The 25,542-nt window shown below is 42.5% G+C and overlaps 1 protein-coding gene across 2 annotated transcripts; it reads right to left on the reverse strand.

The window, feature by feature from the left end:
- Positions 1-403: 403 nt before the first annotated feature.
- Positions 404-25,528, reverse strand: DGKE (diacylglycerol kinase epsilon). 2 transcript variants are annotated; one of them, XM_007086704.2, is made up of 11 exons: positions 24,404-25,528; positions 14,573-14,732; positions 12,683-12,802; positions 10,741-10,884; positions 10,309-10,466; positions 9,927-9,978; positions 8,581-8,694; positions 7,509-7,580; positions 5,111-5,238; positions 4,314-4,425; positions 404-3,686 (listed from the first exon to the last, which is right to left on the reverse strand). In XM_007086704.2, the coding sequence occupies exons 1-11, from the start codon at positions 24,856-24,858 to the stop codon at positions 3,507-3,509; spliced, it is 1,695 nt and encodes a 564-aa protein (XP_007086766.1). In that variant the 5' UTR covers positions 24,859-25,528; the 3' UTR covers positions 404-3,506. The 2 variants fall into 2 exon arrangements, with proteins under 2 accessions (XP_007086766.1, XP_042822421.1); XM_042966487.1 differs by lacking the exon at positions 12,683-12,802.
- Positions 25,529-25,542: the final 14 nt, after the last annotated feature.

Below are 25,542 nucleotides of genomic sequence, written 5' to 3' on the forward strand. Positions count from 1 at the left end.
GAAATGTCTATGTCCCATCAGAGACACCGATTCATGACGTCAGGGGCCGGCCTTCGGCATCAGAGCTCCCCAGGTGATTCGGACGGACGCTGCAGACAACTGGTAGATCACACTTTGATAAAAAGGAGAGAGGCCTTACAGGGAAGATGTGGGAAAGCCAGGGCATACTTTAAAAGCAAACGCAAAACCACTTCTTCTGTCTTACTGCTGGGAACATGCCTTCATTCGGCGTGGGACAGAGTAACAACACTCTTTTCTTTTTAAGTTCCTATATTTTTTTTTATAAATCGACCTACATTCCATTGTCCCAAATTAGGTAGAATTAAAAACAGTTCTGAGTATAAAGTGCTGGTTCTTGCTTCAATGTTATCACCTCAAGGAAAAACCACACAAAACTATCACCTATTCTACTGACCTATTTGGCCAAATAAGTACAAATGATGTATTCGGATCCACATGAATCTGTAAATTAACATAACCTTTACAGTTTCCTAGTTAGTGCAAATTTAAAATTCCATAATATACAGTAAATACAATTTTACATTACAAATGCAAACTATTTTTCTTTTGACATGCTGGTAGTGTTCATTTTTACAACGCAAAAAGGACTTGACCATTTCTGAGCCACAGAATATTTTACAACTCGAAGTAGGCAAACATATTTCAAAAAGCAAATACGACACATTCTGACACACCCTAAAAAAATAAAAATAAATTAATTTTGACTATAAAATTTTTATAAACAGTAGCTACATTAGGGGTTCCCAGCTAATTGCTGCAGAAAACCTAAAACCCATTTAAGGTCATGTAACCTATCAGACAACTTGTGTTTTAAAACACAAGTCGGTTTGATTTCTACGCAACATAAAAAGCACTGAGAAATTATCACCATCTACTTATGGGGTCCATAAGAGCTGCCAGGTGTTCAGTGTTTAAGCCACGAAGTTGAAGGGGTTAGGAATGTAGGAGGACAGTAAAGGGGGAGAGGAATCTGAAAACAGACTTGGAGCTAGGCTTCACTTTATGTATTTCTTCCTGAGAACACAGAATTTGTTTTCGTGTTTAGTCAAGACAATTTAAAATGGAACAGGAAAATATTATGGCAAATGATTTTTTGTAAAGTACAGAATCACTGGTCATGTCAACAACCGCTACTCTTAAATATACTTAGAATATACTTGCAACATGAGTCTTGTAAACTATCCTTTTGAAAACAAGACCCGTGCCTGTACATTTATTTGAAATGCTGGACAAATGTGCCTAAAAAGTAAACGGACTTTGCTAAAATAAGATGTGTGATGACATGGTATTCAAAAATAAGTTTCCTAAATGAATCTGAATGACTGAGACTAAGGTAACGGAAAAGCTTCATGAAGGGTCAGCAGGGAAAAGCCTCATGGGATTATGAAAGTTGAAAAAAACAATTTGTTTAAATAAACAAGGGTGTTGTATATAAACCTGTTCTAGATCCGATGTAACATTATGGTTATTACAAAAGCTTTCTAGCTATTTTGAAGATTTGAATTCTGACATCCCAAACGATTTACTTTGATTCTACAATTAGCACTGTGGAATTATAGTAAGATAAATTGTAGCCTAGATTTATAAAATGTGATACCTGTAACAGTGTCGACCATGAGTTAAGGAATAAAATTCGTTATACTCAAAACATGATCGGTCCATAAAAGAAAACCTACAAAACTCTGCCACCAATAGCAACAGGTTCCCTACCATGAAAGGTGGATGAAAAGGTGAAAACAGATCCGCTCGCAAAATCTGTCAATACTAGAATTTACCATCTCCTGTTGAGATGTGGAAGAGGTTAACTGAAGCAGAATCAGAGTATTTTATATAATGCACTGACTACTGTATCACTACTAAGTTTTTCCTTTAAAACATGGCTTTGGCCTGAAGGTGAATGAAATTTAAGTTTCATGGCAATTCACGGATGGCAGATTCATAACAGATCCTTATAGGAAGCTAATGGTGTTTTGGGGGATACAGTCTCGTCTTTCAGAGATTAACGTCATGAAAGACCACCAAGCCCGCAAATGGGCCATTTGTTAGGAAAACACCAGGCTGGTGGCCCAAGGGTGTGCCTCACTGGCCTGAGGGATCAGGCGGGTTCACACCAGGAGAGTGCCATCTACTGGGGAACCAGGAGACCAGCGCTTCAATCAGCTTCTGGCAATTGAGAGTCAAATAAAACAATGAAACAAAACTTTCAGTTACGTAAAGGTAGTTTGCCAGTGCTTTCATTCTCCCTCTTTTTAAAAAATATTGAGTAATGTTTCCAAAGAATGAGACTATCCGGATGATATTCCAGGAAAATTAAGTTATGGGTTTTACTTCTTTAGTCAATAGGCTACATTTCTGATTGTGACTAGCTGAATTTATGTGACGAATTTAACTTATTAAATAAAGCCATCTATTGTAAACACTAAACACAAGTATACCACAATGAAGAAAATAAATAAATAAAAAAAATCTCTCATTTCAAAATAAATACGATATAAACATTTTAGCACAGGATTCTGTCTGTTTCCCCAAGGGGAATTTCTGTACTTTGGATATAAAAGACTACTGTACTTCAAATACTACAAGACCACTGAACTTTTAGAAGTTACTAATCATTATCGAACTTCTTTTGAGCAACTAATAGGACGAATACATTTTCTGTAGTACTTTTTTTCAATTGTTGATACTGTCTCTTACTCAGGAGAAACTGGGTAACAGTCTAGCTTGGAAACTTTCAATCCGCAGTGCTCTGAATGTTAACTGTTACCTATTCAACTGTGTGGCTGTCTTTTGGCTCCACAGGGTCATAAATGAGATGCTGAATTTCAGCTCAACGTGGTCATTAACAGGGTTAACCAAGCAACATCTGGGGGTCTCAATCTGCTCCTAAAAGTTATATAAAAAATTTAAGTAATGTCCTCCTTTAACACTTCTCCTTTTTAGGTTTCCTGGAAACAGATCCGTATGCATCCACACAGTGCTAGGCTGAGAAGTCTTCGGGGGCCAGCCGCGGCGGAAGGCCCTCACTAACCCTGGGGGTAGGACGCCAGTCATCTCCGTTCAAAAAAGCAAGTTAACTTTCCAAATGTTAGGATGGTGTCACAACATTAAGAATTAAGATGGCAATGATTCTGCCACCTACATCTTGTCCATCAGATGTGTGTTCAAGAATAAGGAAGGAGAGTGTGGACCTCAGAGCGAGTCCTGCTCTCACACATCAAGCCATGACAAACATCTCACCTGCAAGTCATTAGCCCTCTGGGACTTTGTAAAGTTAGTACTACACGACGGGACCATTTTGCTGAAAAAAGAACAGGCATCTGTAAACAACTGGCAATTTGGCTGTTTTTGGAATTGCTATTTACACGGATGTATACCCATTCTACTACTGGTGAAATTAAGACCAAACAGCTGATAGAGAATTTTACTCCTGGACAAATACGTATCTGCTTGTTTGGGAGAATTCTAAACTTTCATTCCTCATCCATCTACTCGGTTTCCTTTATGTCCTCTTGATCTGAAGTACTGGAGATATCATCGTCCGTCTGTTCTCCAGAGAAATACAACATCAGTGCGTGTGTCTTGTGAGTTATGGTGACAGTGCAGGGGCCCTGGGCCCACGGCTCCCCATCTACCTGCATTGGCATCATCGAGCACTTCAAAATCAACTGGTATTAGGGAACAGATAATTAGAAACAAGTAAGTCCCCAGAAGCTCAGAAAGGTCTTCCTTAGTAATATCATCCACAGTCCCTTAACTTTTCTAGGGACAATTATGAGCATTTCCTTCTTAGAAAATTAATCTGAATATATCTTTATCATCAGTCGTTTAAGGGATTCTTTTCCACTGAACACTTTGTTTCTTCCCCATCATATCGAAGCCTTTGGTGGAGGCTGAGTGACAGTGTGGGTGTAAACCACTGTTTATTTATTTACTTCTTAGAAAAAAAAATCTTAATTTATTTATTTAGAGAGAGAGAGAGTGCATAGTGCACGAGCAGGGAAGGAACAGAGAGAGAGAGAGAGAGAGAGAGAGAGAGAGAGAGAGAGAGAGAGAGAATCTGAATGAAGCAGGCTTCCTGCATTGCCAGTGCAGAGCTTGAGGTGGGGCTCAATCCCATGAACCCTGAGCTCATGGCCTGAGCCAAAATCAACAGTCGGATGCTTAACTGACTGAGCCCCCCGGGTGCCCCTGTGCACCACTGTTTCTGGAAAGCTGGAGTGTGTATTTCTTTCGCTATGGATCAGTGGCTTAGAAATGGGACTCAGTGAAATACAGAGCAATATATCACTTACCCGCACCGTATGTGCTTGTCCTATTCGAAAAGGGTTTGCCAGTTTCACCTGAATCTGAGCACAGTGGAAAGACCCATACACTCCAACGACCTCTAGCAAACCGTCATCATGCCTACAGTTGGAAAAAGGACACATGGATTGTGTGATGCAATGAAGTAAGATCAGTCACGTTAAGACAAATACTTTTTCACAGCGGTGGACAATCAACTTATTATTTAATAAGGTATTCATATTAATGACATATACAAAAATACAAATTTAAAAAAATATTAGTCTATAAACAACAGAGTGCCTAAAAAAATTTTTTTTTTTAAGTTTATTTCAAGAGAGAGAGAAAGCACAAGTCAGGGAGGGGCAGAGAGAGAGAGGGAGAGAGAAAGAACCCCAAGCAGGCTCCGCACTGTCAGTGTGGGGCCCAACGCAGGTCTTGAACCCACGAACCACAAGATCATGACCTGAGCTGAAGTCGGACGCTTAATCAACTGAGCCACTCAGGCACCCCAGATTGCTTTTTTTTTTTAAAGCTTATTTTGAGAAAGAGAGAGAGAGAGAGAGAGAGAGAGAGCGAGCGTATGCGCATGCATGTGAGCAGGGGAGGGGCAGAGAGCAAGGGAGAGAGAATCCCAAGCTGACAGTGCAGAGCTGGGCGTGGGGCTCGATCTCATGAACGATGACACCATAACCTGAGTTGAGATCAAGAGCTGGACGTCTAAGTGACTGAGCCACCCAGGCGCCCCAAAAACAGACTGCTTTAAAGAAAACAGTGTCATAAAAAACCCAATCATAAATGTACATACCTGGCTAGAGGGTAAGTCTCATCTCCCATCCCTTCCCACAGTCTGCAGCCACCGCCCCAGTAGCCGATGTTCAGAACTATAATACCTTCCAAATTGGGCAGTTCTACTCGCTCACCATCCAGTTCTAGCTTTAAAGAAACACAAGTAGTGAATTACTACAGGGCATACTATTTCTGCACACTTCCACCAAGGGTTCACCTCCATCTGCATACATACAGGATGTGAGAGACACACGTGTAGAGAAGACTATTTCCTACCCGCGCCCCTCCCCCCCCCCCGCCCCAGGAATCAGCCTTTCCCATCTGTTCGGTGGTTATTAATTATAACAACTTCATTTTTTAAAACTAAGGTAAAATGACACAGTTTTTGTTAATCTCATCTTTTTCAGGCCTTACCCAATTTGCTATTTCAGTGGCACCCGACACCCTTTCCTGAACTACTCCCTCCCTTCACTTCTGGGAGTCAGACCCTCCTCCTCTGGGTGTTCCTCCTCGGTCACTGCTGAGTTCCACCTCCCGCCTCTAGCTATGTTCTAGGCTCCTCTCTCTTCTCGGGCCGCAGACTCCGGAGGAAAAAGCCAGCGCGATGTCATTAACTGCCATCTCAGCGCTGACAGCTCTACCTTGCTGGTCCAGGACAGCAAACCGGGCCAGATCTGTGGATCCTACTGCCCATAAAACGGTTCCAACCAGTGGTGGCACCTGCAACAGCTGGGCGCAAGACTGGGTTAACGCAAAGCATCTTCCCTGCGGCCCCTATCTACCTCCCAGGAAAGAGCACCCCCGTGGGCCTCGGGTGCCTGGGCCAGAAACCTGGGGTCATCTTTGATTTCCTCGCCTTTACCCTCTACTTCCAAGCACCTCCCCTCTCCGTCACTCCGTCACTCCGGACAGTCCCAAGTCCAGCACACCCTCACCTCTGCCCTGCGGTGCCTACCTGGCCCGTCTCTCCTCATCTGCATTGCTCTCAGAGCAGGAAATTGAGCACTTAGGGAATGCAAATGTGTCATCCTGACTGCAGCCCTTCTGCGCCTGACTGGAGCTCAGGATGAAATCCAAGTTCTTTCACGGGCCAGTACGGCCCCTCTGAGATTTGGCCTCTGATCCTGCTCTGTCCCTCCTGTGAGCTATCCTCCAGCTGGAACTCCCTCGAATACACCATGTCCTCTCTCACCTCTGGGCCTCTGCACATATGCTTCTTAGTGGAGAACAATTTCCACCTCCTTTTTCACTCAGCTATCTCTTATTTAATGTTCAGATTCCAGCTCATCACTTCGTTCAGAAAGACATGTTACAGTCACTTTCCCTAGACAGTCTCTCCAGCCCCTGGGTTATGTACTACCCTTATTTATTCTTGTAAGATTTCCTGATCATGTCACCTGTCACACTATCCTGCAGTGTGCTTTAAATGTTTTCTTTCCCTCTACACTGTAAACTCAGTGAGAGCAAGGGATTTATCACTGGATCCCCAGTACCTAGGACAGTGCCTGGCATCATGTAGGTGGCTTCACAAATAATTTTTGTATAGATAAAATATCAGACAAAACAATAAAGCGTTAGCATGTTTGCCCATTCCGCCAAGGTTATCAAAGCCCAGGATGAAGCAAATGTAATAAAGGGCAAGGAACTTTTTTTATGGCAAATCTTGCCATTCCTCCTGTTCTGTGGCCGCAAAGCGTGTGAGCTCAGCGTTAGCCTAATTGCCCGGCATACGTATCATCAGGCCCCTCACGCTCCCTGCTCACTTTTCTCTCTTCCTAAGCTCTTGCCCTTTTATTCTTTTTACTAGTTTTTACGTTTCTCTGTATTAATGTGTTTGTTGGTGCTGTTAACCATTACAGATTCTTTCTGGAAGCAAGCAAGGAATATACACAAGATTTTGCCGTATCATGACATCAGGGATACTGTAGTGACAAGCACTCAATAATATTCTGTTTTTCCTGCTCCTACATCTCGACTTTGCTTTGTATAGAAGAGAGACACATCACAATTGTCATATAAACTTTGCATTTAAACTTCCTCTGAGAGTCCATGATGAGTCGGGTACTACGTGAAGATTGCTTCACATATGTCATCAAGTGTGAATGGAAAGCTGCTCAGTATCAGTTCAACAGACCGGAGGGAGATAAACCTGGGTTCAAATCCTGGTTATGTGTGCCTTTGGGCAAATTACTTAATTTCAAACAGTTTTCTCTTCTGCATAATGGCAACAGAGTAGTGCCTGACTTGTAGGATTGTGGTGACAACGCAGTGGGATAATGTGTATGAAGCACTTAGTAAAGCGCCTGGCCCACAATAAATATTCCATGTATGTTAGCAAAATATGTTAACAGAAAATTCAGCATTTTTCTTAAAAAAAGTTTATAATCCAGAGACCACCTAAAACTTTAAAAGCTTACCTCAACTTTTTTATTCAAATCTTTACATTCTTGTACCAAACAGTCTTTGGTTCCATAGAACAAGTAAACAGCCTAGGAGAAATGGACAGAAAATGGGATATTAAAGCAACCTAATGAGCTCGTAAGCAAGATAAGACACTGAACCAACGATCCCTGACGTGATCATCGAGCCTTGCTTGCTTACAGTGGACTAGGTTCTCCCGGGGAAAAAGGACGTGTTACTTCTGAGCTGAAGTAGCCCATTTTTCAGTAGCATGTGCCTAAATGGTGCTTTCTCCCAGTTTATCCAAAAAGCTACATTTTACAAAGAAATATTGTATCAAAATTAGAAAACTCCACCTTTTCCTAGTACTTGAGATCACTTAATGAAAGGAATAGAGACACATCTAAAGGACACTTATAATCACTTCCGAAAATAGAAAGGTTGATGGAAGCTCTGAGACGTTAATTACTAATCGTACAAACGGCAACACTTGCGGCCTTAGTAATTATATTAGTAAGAGGTAACTATTTGTAAACGTGAACTACTTGTAAAACTGAAACCAGGAGCAAAACCGCTTCGCATTAAATTTTTACATCCTGTTGCTCAATCACCAAAAGCCATTAAAAAAAAAAAACAATGCCAAAGTGAAACTTGCACCAAAGGAATCACTTGTACTAGGAGTCAGAGTGGTGAGCGTAGGTAAAAGCCGTGGCAAACGAACTGCTCCCTCTCTTCCTTCGTCTGCATTTCGGAGCTTTCTGAAGCCAAAGGAATCTATGTTTTTCCCGTTCATGACTTCACCAAAAGTTTATTCTGCCTGCCTAAAATTCTTTCCAATGTTTGTTGCCATTTAAGTAAGATAGGCTATCGTGAATTTCACTTAGTTGCTGCTGGAGCAGAATGTGCTGTGGAACATTCTCCAAATTGTAAGAAGTTTGTCACGGCCACAAAACACTTCAATAACAAAACAGATGAACGTTTCCGTAAGTAAGTTCTATCTGAATCTACTTGGAAGAGGGCTAGATATAATTGAACTATTTTTACTGTACCTTCAGCGATAAGCAGGAAATGTTATTTTATCCAACACACCTTATTAAGAATTCTGCTAGAAAACAGAGATGGTGCCTTCTCGCGATGAGCATGAAAATTGAGAGCCATGAGAGCATCAGGTCCAACAGAAAAATAGTTGTTCATTGTGAATGCCTGCGAAAAGGGGGAAGAATAAACAACTGCAATATGCTTCAATCTAAGCCTGTTACATATGTGTAATCTGTTAAATCTCAGTCTGTATGTTCTTTATCAAAATTTAATGCTTTCTGCATTTACATTTCACTTAGAGCTGATGCTACCTATCCAGTGAAGTTTCCAGAAATAAAGCTTCGGTTCAAAGGCCGATGACAATCCACATAAATTTCACTTTGCTTTTCTGAGTAATGTGCTGCACCTCAGACCTTATCATCTAGAATGGCTCTACTTTGCACCCAGGTTTCTCCTGTATGCCCATTACACCTGCTTTTCACTTTCACTGCAACCCCCAGGGTCTCAGTTTCTATCCGTGTCAAGCCAGGATGTTGGTCCTTGCTTAATTTATTTCCCAGCCCAGCATGAGTGCCTCAGTCTCCATCCCCAGCCCTGTCTTTTTCCTGAGCACTAACTAAGCCTGCATTTCCAACCCCCTTCCAATGTGCCACAGCCTCAAGGCTGGTATGCCCCCAATCTAACTCCTTTTCCTCTTACTCAAACCTGAAACTCTTTCTCTTTGTATCCTGGTTACGGTCATTCCCACACATCCAGCCTCAACAGCTAGAAATCTGGCATAACGTGTATTTTCTCTCTTGCTCTACTACCGAGCTGCCAAGGGTCGATCACTTCCACCTCTACAATGTTTTTGCTGTCTTCCTGCTAAAAGTCCCCGTATTTTGCCCTCATGCAACTTTCAAGGCTATTTTCACTCCACCCCCAGAGTATCTTTTAGAAAACACAGAGCTGATCTCCGCAGTATTTGCTAACCATGATTTGCGTCCCCAGGATCGATTTCCTCTGCCTGGAAAGTCTTTTGCTCCTTTCTCTGTCCATCTAAATTGCGTTTACCTTTTAAGGACCACCTCACCCATCTCTTCCCCCGAAACCTCTCCAGCCCGATCTGCCAGGGAGGCGCTACCCGCACTCACAATGTGTTTCCCCCACAGCCCTCTTTACAGGCCAACTGGGGGCTGAGCACGTGGGTTTCTCTTCTGCTCCATAACCGGCCCCCAGAGGGAATAAGCACCGCATCTCTGTATCCCACCACTGCGCCACACGTGTACAAAGCAAAACTGCTTTCCAGAAATGGGCACTAACTTGCACTCGTGATGTATTTGAAAAATCCACTATAAAATATGACGGACTAGTTAAGAGTGCTAAAATCACGTGCAACTGAGGCCCAGAAAACATACCTTGGGTTTTCTTAAGTTGTAGTATCCTTTATTTGTTACTTGAACTTTCCATCTAAAATACAGAAGTTAAAAAAAAAGGCAATTATTATCAAATTAACTGCCACTTAACTTTGCAGTCCTGTAGATGAAGTACTTTTATTAAAATAGCATTTGAAAAAATAAGCACACCTAAGTGACTACACAAATTTTGAGATGAGTGCTCTACCTAATGTGACTTCAGTCCTCATATAACAGAATAAAACCCCAGCATCGTGGATGAGTACAATTAACACAGTCTTTTACATTTAAGTTACATTTTGTAACTACTTCAAGTCTTCATTTTTAGACCAAACAATATTACCAAAGCTCCAGAAATCTACCTTTTGGAGGAAGTAAAACTCACCTATCTAGTTTAATCCCATCTGCTTCCATCACATTTCTTAAGACCTGAGCGACGGGGATCTCTCCCGCGTACCCTGTGCCCCAGCCCAAGGTATTGGACAGATCGTTGCCTGTTCCCAGAGGCAGGACTGCGACTTGCGGAATGTACTTTTCTTGTCCCTAGAAAACGGAAGACGTGTGTTGGGAGTTTTCTCTTCAGATGATTTGTGGGGTAATGTTATTTGGTAAAATTTATAGACCAAAGCAAGAGAGACACAAATGTAACAGCTGTATGTTGTTTTGCTGAAGGTTATAGGAACTGCTTAATCATAATGTTCAAAATTGGCAATGTCTTCTAATATTTATCTGTGTAATAAAAAATGTAACCATAATATTGTATCCGTTATCTCGGAACTGCTTCTGCGAAGGGCACGCAGGTCTTAAAGGTTGATACCTTAATCTTCATTTCGTCAACTGCGTCCAGGACCCAGCCCACCGTGCCGTCCCCTCCACAAACAAGCACGCGGGCCGAGTGACAGGGAAGGAGAGTGCAAAGCTGCAGGGCTTTGACAGGGGGGGTTTTAGTTACATCAAAAACCTAGAAATGAAAGAAAAAGAACACTTGTTTGTATCCAACACTATCCTCCATCTGTGAGGATGACGTCCCCCCAGATAAGTATGGATGCGGTTAGAGAACAACGCGGGCTACGAAGTGCCTAGCGATGCGCCAGACTGCTGATACTGCGGCTCATCCGGACGCTGGCCCTACTCACAAGTAAGCCTCGTTCTACTGACCAGGAAGTTGAGGCGCAGGGAGGTTAAATAACTTGCCTGTGAGTCCCCCAATACTTAAGTGTTGACATACACCTTCAGTCCTATAGTCTATCCATTACACGACACTGCCTTCTTCCTGTTCACGTGAAACCAGAATGTGCTAAGTTCACCCTTAGCACATTACTTCATATTTTATAGTGGATTTTTCAAATCCATCACTAGTGCAAGTTTGTGCACATTTCTGGAAAGTAATTTTGCAACATACATACAATGATGTAAAGATGCAAGGACCCTTGATACCTCTAATTCTGTAAATGATCTAGGAAAACATTTCAAAAAATGAAAACGCCTGTTTATAAAGGTATTCAGTGTGGCATTATTTATGGTTGTATAATTATGAGACAAACTCAATCTCCAACAGCAGGAGCCTGGATAAACAGGATATATCCATTCAATTAATTATCTTCATCATTTCAGGTGTAATTATGAAGACTACATCACACCAGGGACAAATACTCTTTAAGTACTGAAAACAACACAAATTTTAAATCTAGAGTATCGTTACTGTGATGTTAATATGCAGACGCACAGACAATGCATGCAAAGAACATGGACAAATGAAAACAACCGGTGTATTTGTGTGGGGAAACTGCAGGTGATTTTCTTTCCATTTTTATTACTTTTATAATTTCCTTAAGTATCTATTGTTGAAAGGGAAAAATACAAACGGGAAGGAAAAAAATTATTGCGTTTCTGATTGTCGCAGGAGTTGTTTATAAATGTTTTTCAAAGTAGAAGCAGCCAGCACGTAAACTCAATGCTGCCATCCTTTTATTCTTCTTGTTTAAACTGAGGCACAATTTATATATATGGAAATGCGCTTTTAAAGTGCACAATTAAATGGCTTTTAGTCAGTTTACGGAGCTGTGCAACCATCACAATCCAGTCTAGAGCGTTTTCACTGCTCCGAGAGGGTCCCTCAGTGTCTGGGTGCACTCACTCCCATTCTGCAGCCCTGGCCTCAGGCAACCACTCACTCCTCTGTTTCTGTACATCTGCCTGTTGTGGACAGGTCACATAAAAGGGACATACCCCGAGGGTCCTTGCACCTGGCTTCTTTCACTTAGCATGGTTCTGAGGTTCGTTCCTGGTTGCACATATGCGTCGTTACCTCGTCCCTTCCTATCACTGCGTGATACTCCCTTGTGTGGGTACACATTTGGTTCTATCAACTTACTGGCGAATGGACAGTTAGGTTGTTTCCACCTTTTGGCTATTATGAATATCGCTGCTATGAACATTTGCATAGAAGTCTCTGCGGGACATATGCTTTCACTTCCCTTGGGCAGACTGCTAGAAATGGGATTGGTAGGTGGTAGGGTAAATTTATATTTAACTTTTTAAGAAACTGCTTCACTTTTCTAAAGTGGCTGCACCATTTTATGTTCCCACCATGAGAGTACCTCTTTCTCTATATATTTGGATGGCTCGATACTTTTATAATTCTTTCCTAAAATCAAGTGATGACTGGTTTGAAGCATTAACCACCATTACAACTTAGGGAAAACGAAAAGCTAAGCATGAGAAGATTAATACAGAAGGAAAGTTTTCTCTTTAGTTACCTGGACTGGGTTTAGGAGGATCCTAAATTCTCCCAGCAGCCCTTCTCCCATGTTAGTTCCACTACGAGAGTTGGCCAGGATTATTAATGGGGTCCACTGCTTTCCAAGCTTAGAGGCTAGCTAAAAAAATTAATGCGAGTGAAAAGGGTTTAATATCTCAAAGATGGTGAGCAATAAATTTTTCTTTTTTAAAAAAATGTTTATTATTGTCGAGAGAGAGAGACGAGCGCGAGCAGGGAAGGGGCAGAGAGAGAGGGAGATACAGAATCTGAAGCTGACACAGCACAGAGCCGGACGCAGGGCCCAAACTCAGGAACTGTGTGTGAGATCATGATCTGAGCCGAAGTCAGATGCTCAACCAACTGAGCCACCCAGGTGCTCCAGCAATAAATTTTTCATTTCTTGGTAGCAATAGTGCTGTAAATACGCTGGGAAAAAAACAACTATCACACTACAATGAATACAAAAATCAAAGAATTCTAAGAATGGAAAGGGAACTTATAGATGAATAATTTAACTCGCGCTTCATGTGTTGTTAGAAAGTTTTGACTTAAATTGAGTTAAAAATCTGTGTTTCAATAACTTTCATTCATCATTCTAATTTTGCTTCCTAAGGCAACCAGAAATAATGTTATTTGTTCTTCCATATAACTGTTGTGCTCAAACACCTGAAGCATTGTATCTTTCATCAGTTTTGTCTCCTGGGCAATCCATTTTGCATCCTTTCAACTGTTCACAGCATGGACACAGGTTTTCTCTGCTCTCTTACCTTGACTGTCCTTCTCTGGATATATTCTAATGTATTTTAGTTTGTAAGGCTTTTTTTTTTTTTTAATTAAAAAAACATTTTAAATGGTATACTCAATTAGATTCAAGAATCCAGATTTATACAAAGCCCAAAGTCAAATGAAATTCGTATTTCTCTAACCTAACCCTTTTTTCTCCTCTCCCTTCTCCTTGTGGATGTGAACAATGATGATGTTCTACAGTTTTACTTAGTGATTCTCACCCCTTATGATCTTAGATTGAAATCAGACACATTAAGGCACTGTATGTACGTTTAAAAAATATGTACCATAACATTAAACATAATATTTAAAAATTTTTAAATGCCTTTTTCTTTGGCAGGACTACTGTCAAAGATGACATTTAAGATATAAAACCCTAAAATAAAATAAAATAAAATAAAATAAAATAAAATAAAATAAAATAAAATCCTAATTTGGAAAAGACACAAAACTGAATTTCGAGATAAAATAGTTCAACTATTTTGGCATATTCAAGTAGGAAATAAATGCAAATTTTTACAGTTATCCCTTAAGAACCACATAAAGACTGAAAGATGCATTTAGATCAGTTTCTACACACATACATGCTGCGAAGTGTTGACAGCTTTAAGGTTCAAATTATTTGTTGGAGCATCTAATGCTCCAAATAACATAAAGTTCCGAATAGAAAAATTCTGTTAGAACAATGTGTGAGCAAAATCCCTGTTTTCTTTTCACTGATAATGATAAAGAATTTCCAATCTGGCTGTTTATCAGAATTGTCTGAGGACCTTAAAGAAAAATACAGATTCCTGGGACCTACCCTCGGCCTCCTAATCAAACCTGGTGATGGAGGTGGAGTCAGGAATCTGCATTTTTAAAAAGCTCCCCAAGTGATGCAGGTGCAGGCAGGGATTTAGAAACCAGTAATATACCATTTCCAATTTCCCTTTAGATGTGAAAGGACTCAAGGGCCGAACTTGGTGGCACAGCTCTAAACACTGGGCAGGGCTCTGCAACCCACGGTAACGATTCTTCCCTCAAGGCCACCATTAAGTGTCACACAGGGACTCGGGCAGCTTTGTGAAAATCAATTACATAAGGAAAAATGAACTCGGCTTACCACCGCATAATCTGTTTTTTTGTCTTTACGCATCTGATTAATAGAGGTCAAGTAACTTGGTGGAATGATGAGATTTTTGAATTCTCCAAAATCACACTTTTCGTTCTTTAAACTATTTTTCATGCACTCATCATGTACCGTTTTCTGACACCAAATGCACCTGAGGGAAGGAAGAAACAAAGACAATAATTAATCTTAAACCATAATTTCACTGATGTGCAAACTGATCCTTTAGTAATCTCACCACTATTGGGCATAAAATCTAGCAAAGAAAAGATTTATAACTATCTGCACAGTGAAAATGAGCAATAAAGTTTGAAAATACTTGGCAGTTTAATAGCGTTTTTTAGAACTTAAAAAAAAATATTACTTTGAAAGAGAGCTCACGTGCGCACATGGGAGCAGGGGAGGGGCAGAGAAACAGGGAGGGAGAGAATCCCAAGCAGGCTCCATGCTCAGCGCAGGGCTGGACGCAGGGTTCGATCTCCTGACCCTGGGATCATGACCTGAGTTGCAATCAAGAGTTGGATCCTCAACTGACTCAGCCACTCAGGAGCCTCTATAACTTTATTTTTATTTTTTAGAAAGTGAGAGAGAGTGGGGATGGGGAGAGGGAGGGAGAGAGAGAGAGAACGAGCAGGGGAGGGGTGAAGAAGAGGGAGAGAGAGGATCTTAAGCAGGCTCCACGCTCAGTGAAGCACCTGATGCAGAGCTCGATCTCATGACCCCGGGATCATGACCTGAGCTGAAATCAAGGGTCAGACACTCAGGTGCCCCTAACTGTGATTTTTAAAGTGTGGTCTAGGACACCCGGGTGGCTCAGTCAGCTGAGCATCTGACTTCGGCTCAGGTCATGATCTCGCCGTTTGTGAGTTCCAGCCCCACATGGGGCTCTCTGCTACGAGTGCAGAGCCAGCTTCAGATCCTCTGTCCCTCTCTCTCTGTGATCGCGCTTTCAAAAATAAATAAAAAATGTTAAAAGAAAAATAAAGTGTGGTCTGGAGCCCCTCAAGATCCTTGCAGGGCGACTCTGAGATTAAAATCATTTTAATATTAATACCAAGATGTTATTTCATCTTCCTCCTCTCAAGTGTGTACAGACCCAGTGCAGCAGCCGACAGGAGGATCTAGGTGGCCTCTAAACCAAAGAAATGTACCAAAAAGGTAGAATAATGTCACTCTTCTCACTAAATTTTCATAAAAATATTTTGTCACTTTAAAAATGAGTATTTAAGCAATTTCCCAGTTTTAATTTATAACATGGTAAATGCCAGTAGACATATCCACATAAACAAGAGTGGGTCTAGAACAATGGTTCTGTATTTTAATTATTTGTGCTTTGGTTGAAATAACGTTTGTGAGGCCTAAAGTCCTTGCTGCTTAATTAAATGCCCCACTGGCCTGGGTCTTTGTGTTCCTCGGGGTCCAGTCTGTCCAGTTTGAAAACCTCGTAATTTATGACCATCTGAAAATATTTCAGTAGATATAGCCAAACAGTGCATTTCTTGTTGGCAGTTAATACAAAACCAATCTCTGTGTTTGTACTTGAAATATAGACAGAAGATATGTACATTCAGATTCGCCTCTCTGGATATGAGCGTGAAACAAGCAGAGAATAGTGCTGGTGAAGGTCCCAGGTTTCTATTATTAATCTGCTAAGACTTTAATCCAGTCACAGATAAGGCAGGCAGAGCTGAGTGTACAGACAAAAGCAGGCCGGCAGAAAATAAATGAATTAAAAAAAAGAGAGAGAATAAAAGTCTTTTGCCCAAGGTCAACCCTTTTGGATTTCTATTTTAAGGTTGTTTTTTTCCGGTGGATGTTCAGATTTCTCAACTGATTACTGCTATTTACTCAGGAGTCTTATTTACCCCTGAAAGAAGTGTTACCTGCATGATCCGTTAGACAGAAAACTGTAAAGTAACTTGCATATGTTTAGTGAATAGTTCCTTTCCGACTAAGCTTGAGACCACACCATTAACTTTACAACAGGGGACTGTAATTGAGAATAATCTGAAAGGGTGCCCCTGAATTATTTCACACTGGTTTCCTCTGGGAAGAAAAGTGGGATGAGAGGGCTGAGAAGAATATCTGCTTTTTATCCTATGTCCTTCTGTATTGCTGTACTGCTTGAGTTTCTAAAAACCAGAATACATTCGTCAACTACCTACATACATTTTTAAAAATACATTTTCAATAAGATAATATCAGCATATGCTTGAGAATTTAGAAAATACAAAGAGACATTAAATAAAAATCATCCAAAGACAATAAATCTTAACTTCTTGCTGTACTTTTCAGGTTTTTTTTTTTTTTTTTACATTTATTTATTTTTGAGAGACAGAGAGAGATAGAGCATAAGCAGGGGAGGAGCAGAGAGAGAGGGAGACAGAGAATTGGAAGCAGACTCTAGGCTCTGAGCTGTCAGCACAGAGCCCGACACGGGGCTTGAACTCACGGACCATGAGATCATGATCTGAGCCGAAGTCGGATGCTCAACCAACTGAGCAACCCGGGCACCCCTGTATTTCTCAGTTTTACTGTGCATAGATGTGTTTCTCGTTATGATACATGTACATCTGGACAGTACTTTTCTTTCCATGTTATCATGAATGTTGTCCTATGCCATTAAACATTTAAAAAAATATGGTTTGTAAAGAATGTATAGTACCATACATACGGATATATAATTTAACATTAAAAAAATAAGACATTTATTATTTTTTAATTTTTAAAGTTTTACTTTTTTATTTTGAGAGAGAGAGACAGGGAGAGAGAGAGAAAGGGTGGGAGCAGGGGAGGGGCAGAGAGACAGGGGGGAGAGAGAGAGAATTCCAAGCAGGCTCCGCACTGTCAGTGTGGAGCCCGATGGGGCTCGATCCCATGAACTGGGAGATCATGACCTGAGATGAAATCAAGAGTCAGACGCTTAACTGACTGAGCCAGCCAAGTGCCCCTAAAAATAAGACATTTAGATAGCTTATTTTTCTTTTTTTTAAAAATTTTTTTTTCAACGTTTTTTATTTATTTTTGGGACAGAGAGAGACAGAGCATGAACGGGGGAGGGGCAGAGAGAGAGGGAGACACAGAATCGGAAACAGGCTCCAGGCTCCGAGCCATCAGCCCAGAGCCTGACGCGGGGCTCGAACTCACGGACCGCGAGATCGTGACCTGGTTGAAGTCGGACGCTTAACCGACTGCGCCACCCAGGCGCCCCTAGATAGCTTATTTTTCTAAGTATAAACAACATGAAGAACAACCATAAGCATAAATGAGATTATTTCCCTTGAATTCTAAAAGCCAAGTTACTGACTCAAAGGGCATGCATTTTCCTAAGACTGTTTTCTTTTTAATATTTTTTTTGAGTACAGTTGACACATAACATGGACATCAGTTTCACAGTAACCAGTATGTGGTCCATCTGTCCAGTGTGCTTGTTACCAGTTCATCGAGATGTCTATCATGTCTAACACTTGCTAATCCTGCACGTTAGTATTTTAAATTTTTTCCTTGATAGAAAACACATTTTTTTGTTTTAATTTGAAGGCTTTTGATCACTAGGTGACGCTGAATATTTTTTGTCTTCTTCTGTGAATGGATTCATGTCCTATAGTCACCTTTTACTAGGTTTTAATAATTGCATGCACTTTGGATTTATGTAGGGTATTAACCTCTTTCCTGTCATATTTATTGCAAGCTTCTTTCGGTTTCTTTTCAATTTACTTTTTAATGTACTTAAGTTTATTTTTTGATCGCTCCCTATTTCCCTTTGGGGTTTACTTAAATGCTTTTAAGCTCTGAAGTCCTTCACTATTTGCAAATTCCCACCCGTTCAGTTTTCACACCCATGTCTTTAATTTAGTGCTTCTTCCGGGGCTACAGGCTCCACTGAAAATCTCCTGAAAGGGTCAGGGTTTCTTGGAATCTTATCCATCTGTGAACTAAGAGCCCTTGCTTTAACCCATTTGGAGTTTATTGTGGCAGATAGTGTGGTTTGAAGACCTCACTTTCCCCCCCAGAGAATACCTGTCCTAGCACCACTTGTAAAACAACCTTTTCTATCCCCACAGACTTGGGACACCTTTATCATTTACTGCATTCTCACACATTTCAGAAAAGATTCTTTTAGCTAAAATGATGGCTATTATCAGCCTTTGTTCTTTAAAGGTAGAGCCAAAATGCTTACTATTCAACATTATACTTTTCCTTACAAATACTATATTCAAAATTGAGAATTGTCTCTATGTGTTTTGTAATTAGTGTTTAACCTGATCTAGATTTCAAACCTGATGGGAAAACAAGACATTACTAATATAATGTCTTGATATTTTAGTTCCAGCGATCATGTCACTGACTCATTGCTTATGTTTTTGACATTTTAGACCTACACAGAAGTCAAAAGAATAGCAAAGTGAATACCCTTAAATCAACCCTTCACTCTGATTCTTAATATTTTTTCCATTTGCTTTATCTCTGTGTAAACTCACATATAGCTAAATCGTTTGAAAGTATTACAGACATTATGAGATTTTATCTTTCAATATTTCAACAAGGATTTCCAAAAAACAAGGATAGTCTCCTTGCTTTTTAAAATGTTTTGTGTTAGAATTTTTTTTTTTTACAGTAAACAGATAAACAGTAAACCACCTACATTCCAGCATTAATATCTTCCTATAGTTGCTTTGTTACATTTCTATCCATCCATCAATCCACCTAATTTTTGGTGTATTTCAAGTAGAATGCAGATATCAGGATACTTCCTAAATAGTTCAGCAAGCAAGCCTATCTTTATCTAGAGTTCATCATTTATTTATGGGATTTTTCTTTTGATGTAAAATTTACAATTAAATATACAAATCTGTACATTTGCTGAGTTTTGACAAATGAATATTTTCCTATAACTAAAACCTTTATCATGACAGAACATCACCCTATGTGCCATTTTTATGCAGGTGTATGATAGCTTTATTTAAAAAAATTTTTTTAATGTATATTTATTTTGAGGGAGAGGGAGAGAGAGAGAGAGAATGAGTGGGAAAGGGGCAGAGGGAGGGAGAGAGAATCCCTAGCTGGCTCTGCATTGACAGCAGAGCCTGATGTGGGGGTCGAACCCTCAAACTGTGAGATGATGACCTGAGCTGAAATCAAGAATCGGCTGAAATCAAGAATCGGACGCTTAACTGACTGAGCCACCCAGGTGCCCCTGACTGCTTTATTTTTTAAAGAAGCACCTTCACAGGGGAAAAAAGAAACTACAGGCAACACTTCTTAGAATTTTTTAAGTTACCTGTTCACGATAGCTCTCTTCTTTAGTATGCTAGAGGAGGTGGCAGAACTATACATGAGGTTGAGATGTTCATTTATTTATTTATTTTTTAAGTTTTTAAATGTTTATTTTTGAGAGAGAGAGCACGCGAGTGAGCTGGGGAGGGGCAGACAAAGAGAGGGAGACCCAGAATCCGACGCAAGCTCCAGGCTCCGAGCTGTCAGCACAGAGCCTGACGCGGAGCTCAAACCCACGGACCGTGCGATCATGACCTGAGCTGAAGTTGGACGTTCAACCAATGGAGCCGCCCAGGTGCCTCGGGGTGTTCATTTATGATATTCACACCATAACGGGGGTTGGCCAACTACAAATACGTCTGCCACCTGATGTTGTGAATAAAGTTTTATTGTAGTACAGCTACAACCAGTCATTTATGTCTTGTCTAGGGCTGGTTTTGTACCATGACAGACAGTGAGTTAAGTAGTTATGACAGACCATATGGTCTGCAAAGCCTAAAATACTTAGTTTTGTCTTTTCATAGAAAGGTTGTCCACCTCTACTCTAGAAAATGATCTGGGAGGGGCGCCTGGGTGGCTCAGTCGGTTGAGCGTCCGACTTCGGCTCAGGTCATGATCTCGCAGTCCGTGAGTTCGAGCCCCGTGTCGGGCTCTGGGCTGATGGCTCAGAGCCTGGAGCCTGCCTCCGATTCTGTGTCTCCCTCTCTCTCTGCCCCTCCCCCGTTCATGCTCTGTCTCTCTCTGTCTCAAAAATAAATAAAAACGTTAAAAAAAAAATTAAAAAAAAAATGATCTGGGATCTTTCATCATTTCAGATAATTAAAGAAATGAATAAATACATACCGACAGAACACAGAAACATACAGTTTAAGATCAAAGTCAAGACTAAAGTGGCCAATGTAATCACCTGCTAGAAGTCAGAAGCTTTGTTTCATTAATCTGTGTGTAAGGGGCATAGGATGTAAGGAAGAAAAGCTTTGGAAGCTTTTCTTACATAGGATGTAATGAAGAAAGCTTTGTTTCATTAATCAGTGTGTGTAAGGGGATAGGATGTAAGGAAGAAAAGGCCTTATAAATAAAAAAGCACCTTAAGGGGGCGCCTGGGTGGCTCAGTCGGTTGGGCGTCCGACTTCAGCTCAGGTCATGATCTCACGGTCTGTGAGTTTGAGCCCCGTGTCGGGTTCTGCACTGACAGCTCGGAGCCTGGAGCCTGCTTCCGATTCTGTGTCTCCCTCTCTCTCTCTGCCCCTCCCCAGCTCATTCTCTCTCTCTCTCTCTCTCTCTCTGTCAAAAGTAAATAAACATAAAAAATAAAAAAAAAAAACACCTTAAGTTTTCTTAACAAGAGATGGATTACTATAAGGAACAAAGGTTCATTTAACAAATATAATGAATACTTATAACACAATTCCCTATTTTAGTCAGGTGACAGTTAAGAAAAAAAGGAAGGATAGGGAAGGAGTGATATGATACTAGGTGCAGAGACACATTATAGTGGTTGGGGAAATATACACGAAGAGAAAAAAACCTACAGGGAAAGTAGAATCTGGCACAGCACCTGAAACAAAATACATAGATGCTCACCGTGTGAAAACTGAATCAAGACTGAATGAGTATAAATTAAAGGGCCTCTGTCACTTATTCGGCAGAGCTGAACTGGCCCGCAAGCTTCAAAATCAGTTACTACCTGGGTCTTTCTAGTTCCCTTAAGACTCATACTTCTGTAGTGATACAGACATGGTAGAAGCCCTCGCCAGGGCTGGGTAAAATCCAGAGGGACGGTCTGGCTTGTGTTTAAAGTTCGAATAGATAGTTTATTTTCCTGAAATATCTCATTCCTACGGAAGGTCAGAGCGTTCAGTAACCCTGCATAATGCTATTGGCTAAAATACAGGAGAACACTGCAGAACATGCACAACTTCAGGGCGCCATGCTCTTTTCTCCTGGGAGTAACAAGCAGTTCCTAAATTACACAGAAATAATCCCCACCTGTGGTGAGGGGCTCTAGCAAGCTGAGGACAGACTGTTGAGTATCTGGTAAGAACAAACTCGTGAGAAAAAGATGTATCATCACATTCACTGTGTACAAAGGGGAGGACACAACATTAAGGACAGAGGCTGACGTTGTAAAAGGTACATACAACTTTAGAATTACCTGCAGGGCCTGCCAGAGCAAAGACTGCTCGTCTCCAGCCCAAGTTTCTGATTCAGGGGGTCGGAGGTGGGAGTAGGGTCACGAAGAAAATAGAAGATGCTTAACTGAATTTCAGCTTCAGATAAACAACGAATGATTTGGGGGGATATAAGCTGGCCGCAATATTGCAAATGTTTTTATCTTGTTTGCTAAATCTGGCAACACTAGAATTTGCATTTCTAACAAGTTTCCAAATGATGCTAATACCGCTGGTTTGGGGAACCTACTTTGAGAACCACTGAGATATCGGATATTACGTCATCATCAAAAAGGAAAACTCTGGGCCTGGGGGTGAGTAGATCAGGCAAGGGTTCCTGGAGGAAAGGACACAAGACAAGTCTCTAAGGATGCCTAAAAGCTAGCCAGGGGAGGAAAGCCTTGAGAAAGAGAAGGGAAATATGAAAAAGCCAGTGTTGCTGGTGCTTAAAGTTTAACGCAGGTGGTGGCAGGTAAAAACTGGAAGGGCAGGCAGGGTCCAGAGAGCACATCAGCCCCTGGGCACCATGTTAAGCACCTGAAGGTTATACTGAAAGACCATCAGGGTAAGTGACCAGGAGCAACTGAAGGGGTAGGGGTTTAATTAAGCAGAGGAGGGACTGGGTCAGATATGCTTTTTTTTTTTTTGTGCAAATGCAATTTTTAAAAAAGTGCTTATTTATTTTTGAGAGAGAGAGAGAGAGCGAGAGAGAGTGGCAGAGAGGTAAGTAGAGGCTCCAGAGCAGGCTCTGCACTGACAGCAGAGAGCCCAATGAGGGGCTCAAACTCACCAACTGTGAGATTGTGACTTGAGTTGAAGTCTGACACTTAACCAACTGAGCCACCCAGGCGCCCCACTTTTTTTTTAATGTTTATTTTGAGAGAGAGAGAGAGAGAGAGAGAGAAAATGAGTGGGGGAGGGGCAGAGAGTGAGGGAGAGAGAGGGAAAGAGAGAATGCCAAGCAGGCTTCCACCCTTAGCGCAGAGCCAGATGTGGGGCCTGATCCCATGACCGTGAGATCATGACCTGAGCTAGACGCTAGACCTGAGCTAGATCAAGACCTAGACGCTTAACTGAGTCACCTAATCGCCCCCAGATACTCATTTCTAAGAAAAATCATTTGGGTGGAAGATCAGAGCACTATTATTCATTAAGGAGTATCTGAAGTGCAGTTCAGATATTTATGGAGGCCATTTTTATCTAATTCTACACAGACACCAAGAAGGGAAGGAAATAATATGCCAGTCATGTCTTCTTTCCAACTAATCCCAGCTTTTGAAGACTAAAGCTTAACTATAGAGAGAGCTATTAAATTTATTTAAAGACTCTGGTAACCTAGCTCTCATTGATGCCAAAAGTACATCTAAATTTGGAAGACAAATTAAAAAAAAGATTTTGAAGTAAAAGAAAAAAATAAAGACGGAAATTAAAAAAGTAACTTTCTATCTAGTGTCAGCTTTCTCTTTTAGGTCTTAAACATGTTTAGGGCCCTTTCTACTTGTCAGAAATAAAACTCAGGACAGTGGAGATGTCCAGACTTAAGGATGAGACAAGGCTAAGTGTTAGTACTCTTAACACTATGCTGGGGGTTAGAAATCCCAGACACCAGTTCCATTTTACCACTGACTAAAACTCGCTCAACTGCAAAATGAGTTAAAGCAGATGATCTGCGGGAGCAGCATCTCCTTTTATTATGAATCTCTAATACCAGCAAAGAGCATCTTCACCTATTTTCAGAGAATATTTAAGAATGTTCATGTGTTGTCTAATGTGTGTCTATTTAGAAGCCATCAAAATATTCTTGGCTTAATCCAAGACTGTCTAAGATGCTACCGGTCCTAAGAAGGCCATGTGGCGAAAGGAGAATCCTTTAAGTTTTGTCTTTCATCACAGCACCAATATCTATATTTGAAAAAGATAATTAAAGCGCTGCCATGGAATGATGCTTGTTTTCACTGTCCATTCATAAAAAGATGCTGAGGAGAATCAGTTTTGTGAGTCTAAGGAAAAGTCAATTTGTCCACACTTCGTTTTTTCTCACTTAAAATGGAAATAATCCATAGTAACAAAAGCGAAAACGTAACATGGTGGCTATGAAGTATGCAGTACTTAGAGGCCTCTGGATCAAAGTTCAGTGCCAAGTTTTATTGCCCAAAAGGGCAGGCTGGCTGAGGAGCGGAGGCTAGATGTATCATCTAGGCAAATGATACTGCAAAGCTGCCCTGCTTGTCCAATACCCGGGATGTTTATTAGCTTGGTTCCTTGAAGTGGGCAGTTGAGGCCATTTGCAGAGATCAAGGTAAGTCTCTAGCGCACTCTGCGAGATCCCGACTCCTACCCCGCATCCTGGGACAACGTGTACCCACAAAGGCCGTACCTGTAATCGCAGAGCTTGGGTTGGCTGCCGCACTGCTGCTTGCAAACCACGCAGCAACTGCACAGGGGCACGTTGCCCCGGATCCAGTGGTGGGGCATGGCGTCCAGGGCCCTGCCGTCACTCTTAAGCATGATCTCCTTGCACGGGAAGCGCTTGTCGGCCTTCTTGAGGCAGCCCTCGTCCACGCGCAGCCCGCAGCAGTCGCAGAAGGCGCCCAGCAGAATGTGCTGCGTGCACACGCAGCAGTAGGTGGGCTGGCTGAACAGGTCCGTGTCGCGCCACCCGTGCTTGCTCTTGCGGAAGATGTCCCGGCGGTGCAGCTGGCGGCGGGACCGCTGGAGGCTGCACCAGAAGGTGATGAACACGGGCAGCAGCACCGAGCACAGCGTCCACAGGATCAGGTGCCCGTCGGCAAACAGGCCCTCGTAGGGCGCCGGCCGCTTCTCCCCTTCCATCTTGTCTAAGACCGATTTCTAACTGGGAGACAAACAGGCGGGGTCCGCCCGGGGCTCGCGGTCCCCGCTAGCCCGCCCTCCGCCTTTCAGGGGACACCAAGGGCGCCTTCTGCCCGGGTGGTCCCACGGTCTCCAAGGGGGAGCACGCGCCGCTTCTTCCCCGCCGCTACCCGGGAGCCTCCCGCCGAGCCGCGCCGAGGGGGCGGCGCCCAGCGCTGTCACGCTCCTCCCCGCGCCGGGCACGGGGTCGCCCACAGGAAAAACGGATAGGCTGCCCTCCGCGGGGACGCGGCCGCGGAGCTGGGTGCCCGGGTCTCTGGGCGCGGTGGCGCACGTGGGTCGCGTGGCGCCGCCAGCGTTCGTGACCGTTAGTTCGCGGCCCGCACTCCCCTCCCGGGCGCAGCCGCTCCGCCCGAGAGCGGCCTCCCGCCGGCCCCTCCCGAGGCCTCGCGACCGGCCCCGCCCCTCAGGCCCTACCTCGCGTGGGCGGAGGCGCGGCTCCGGGACCAGGCCTGGGGCCGCCCGCGCGCGGCCGCGCGCGCGCGCGCGAGCAAACCTCCGGGGCCTACCTGCCCGCCGACGCCGACGCCAGCGAAGGGCAGAGTGAGCCCTGCGCACGCCGAGCCGGGCGGCGCGGCCGCGGGCGGGGGCGGGGCCTGCGGCGCGAGCCCCGGGGCGCAGTGG

Source organism: Panthera tigris, chromosome E1 (genome assembly GCF_018350195.1).
Source record: "Panthera tigris isolate Pti1 chromosome E1, P.tigris_Pti1_mat1.1, whole genome shotgun sequence".
Lineage (NCBI taxonomy): Eukaryota > Metazoa > Chordata > Mammalia > Carnivora > Felidae > Panthera > Panthera tigris.

Bases quoted from the DNA above. Each gene is read 5' to 3' on its own strand.
- DGKE (XM_007086704.2), bottom strand. From the start codon at position 24,858: ATGGAAGGGGAGAAGCGGCCGGCGCCCTACGAGGGCCTGTTTGCCGAC. The intron at 8,695-9,926 runs GTATGTTTTCTG...CCCTTTTCGCAG, and splicing joins ACAACTTAAGAAAACCCAAG to GCATTCACAATGAACAACTA. The intron at 5,239-7,508 runs GTAAGCTTTTAA...GTTTCTTTAAAG, and splicing joins ATTTGAATAAAAAAGTTGAG to CTAGAACTGGATGGTGAGCG.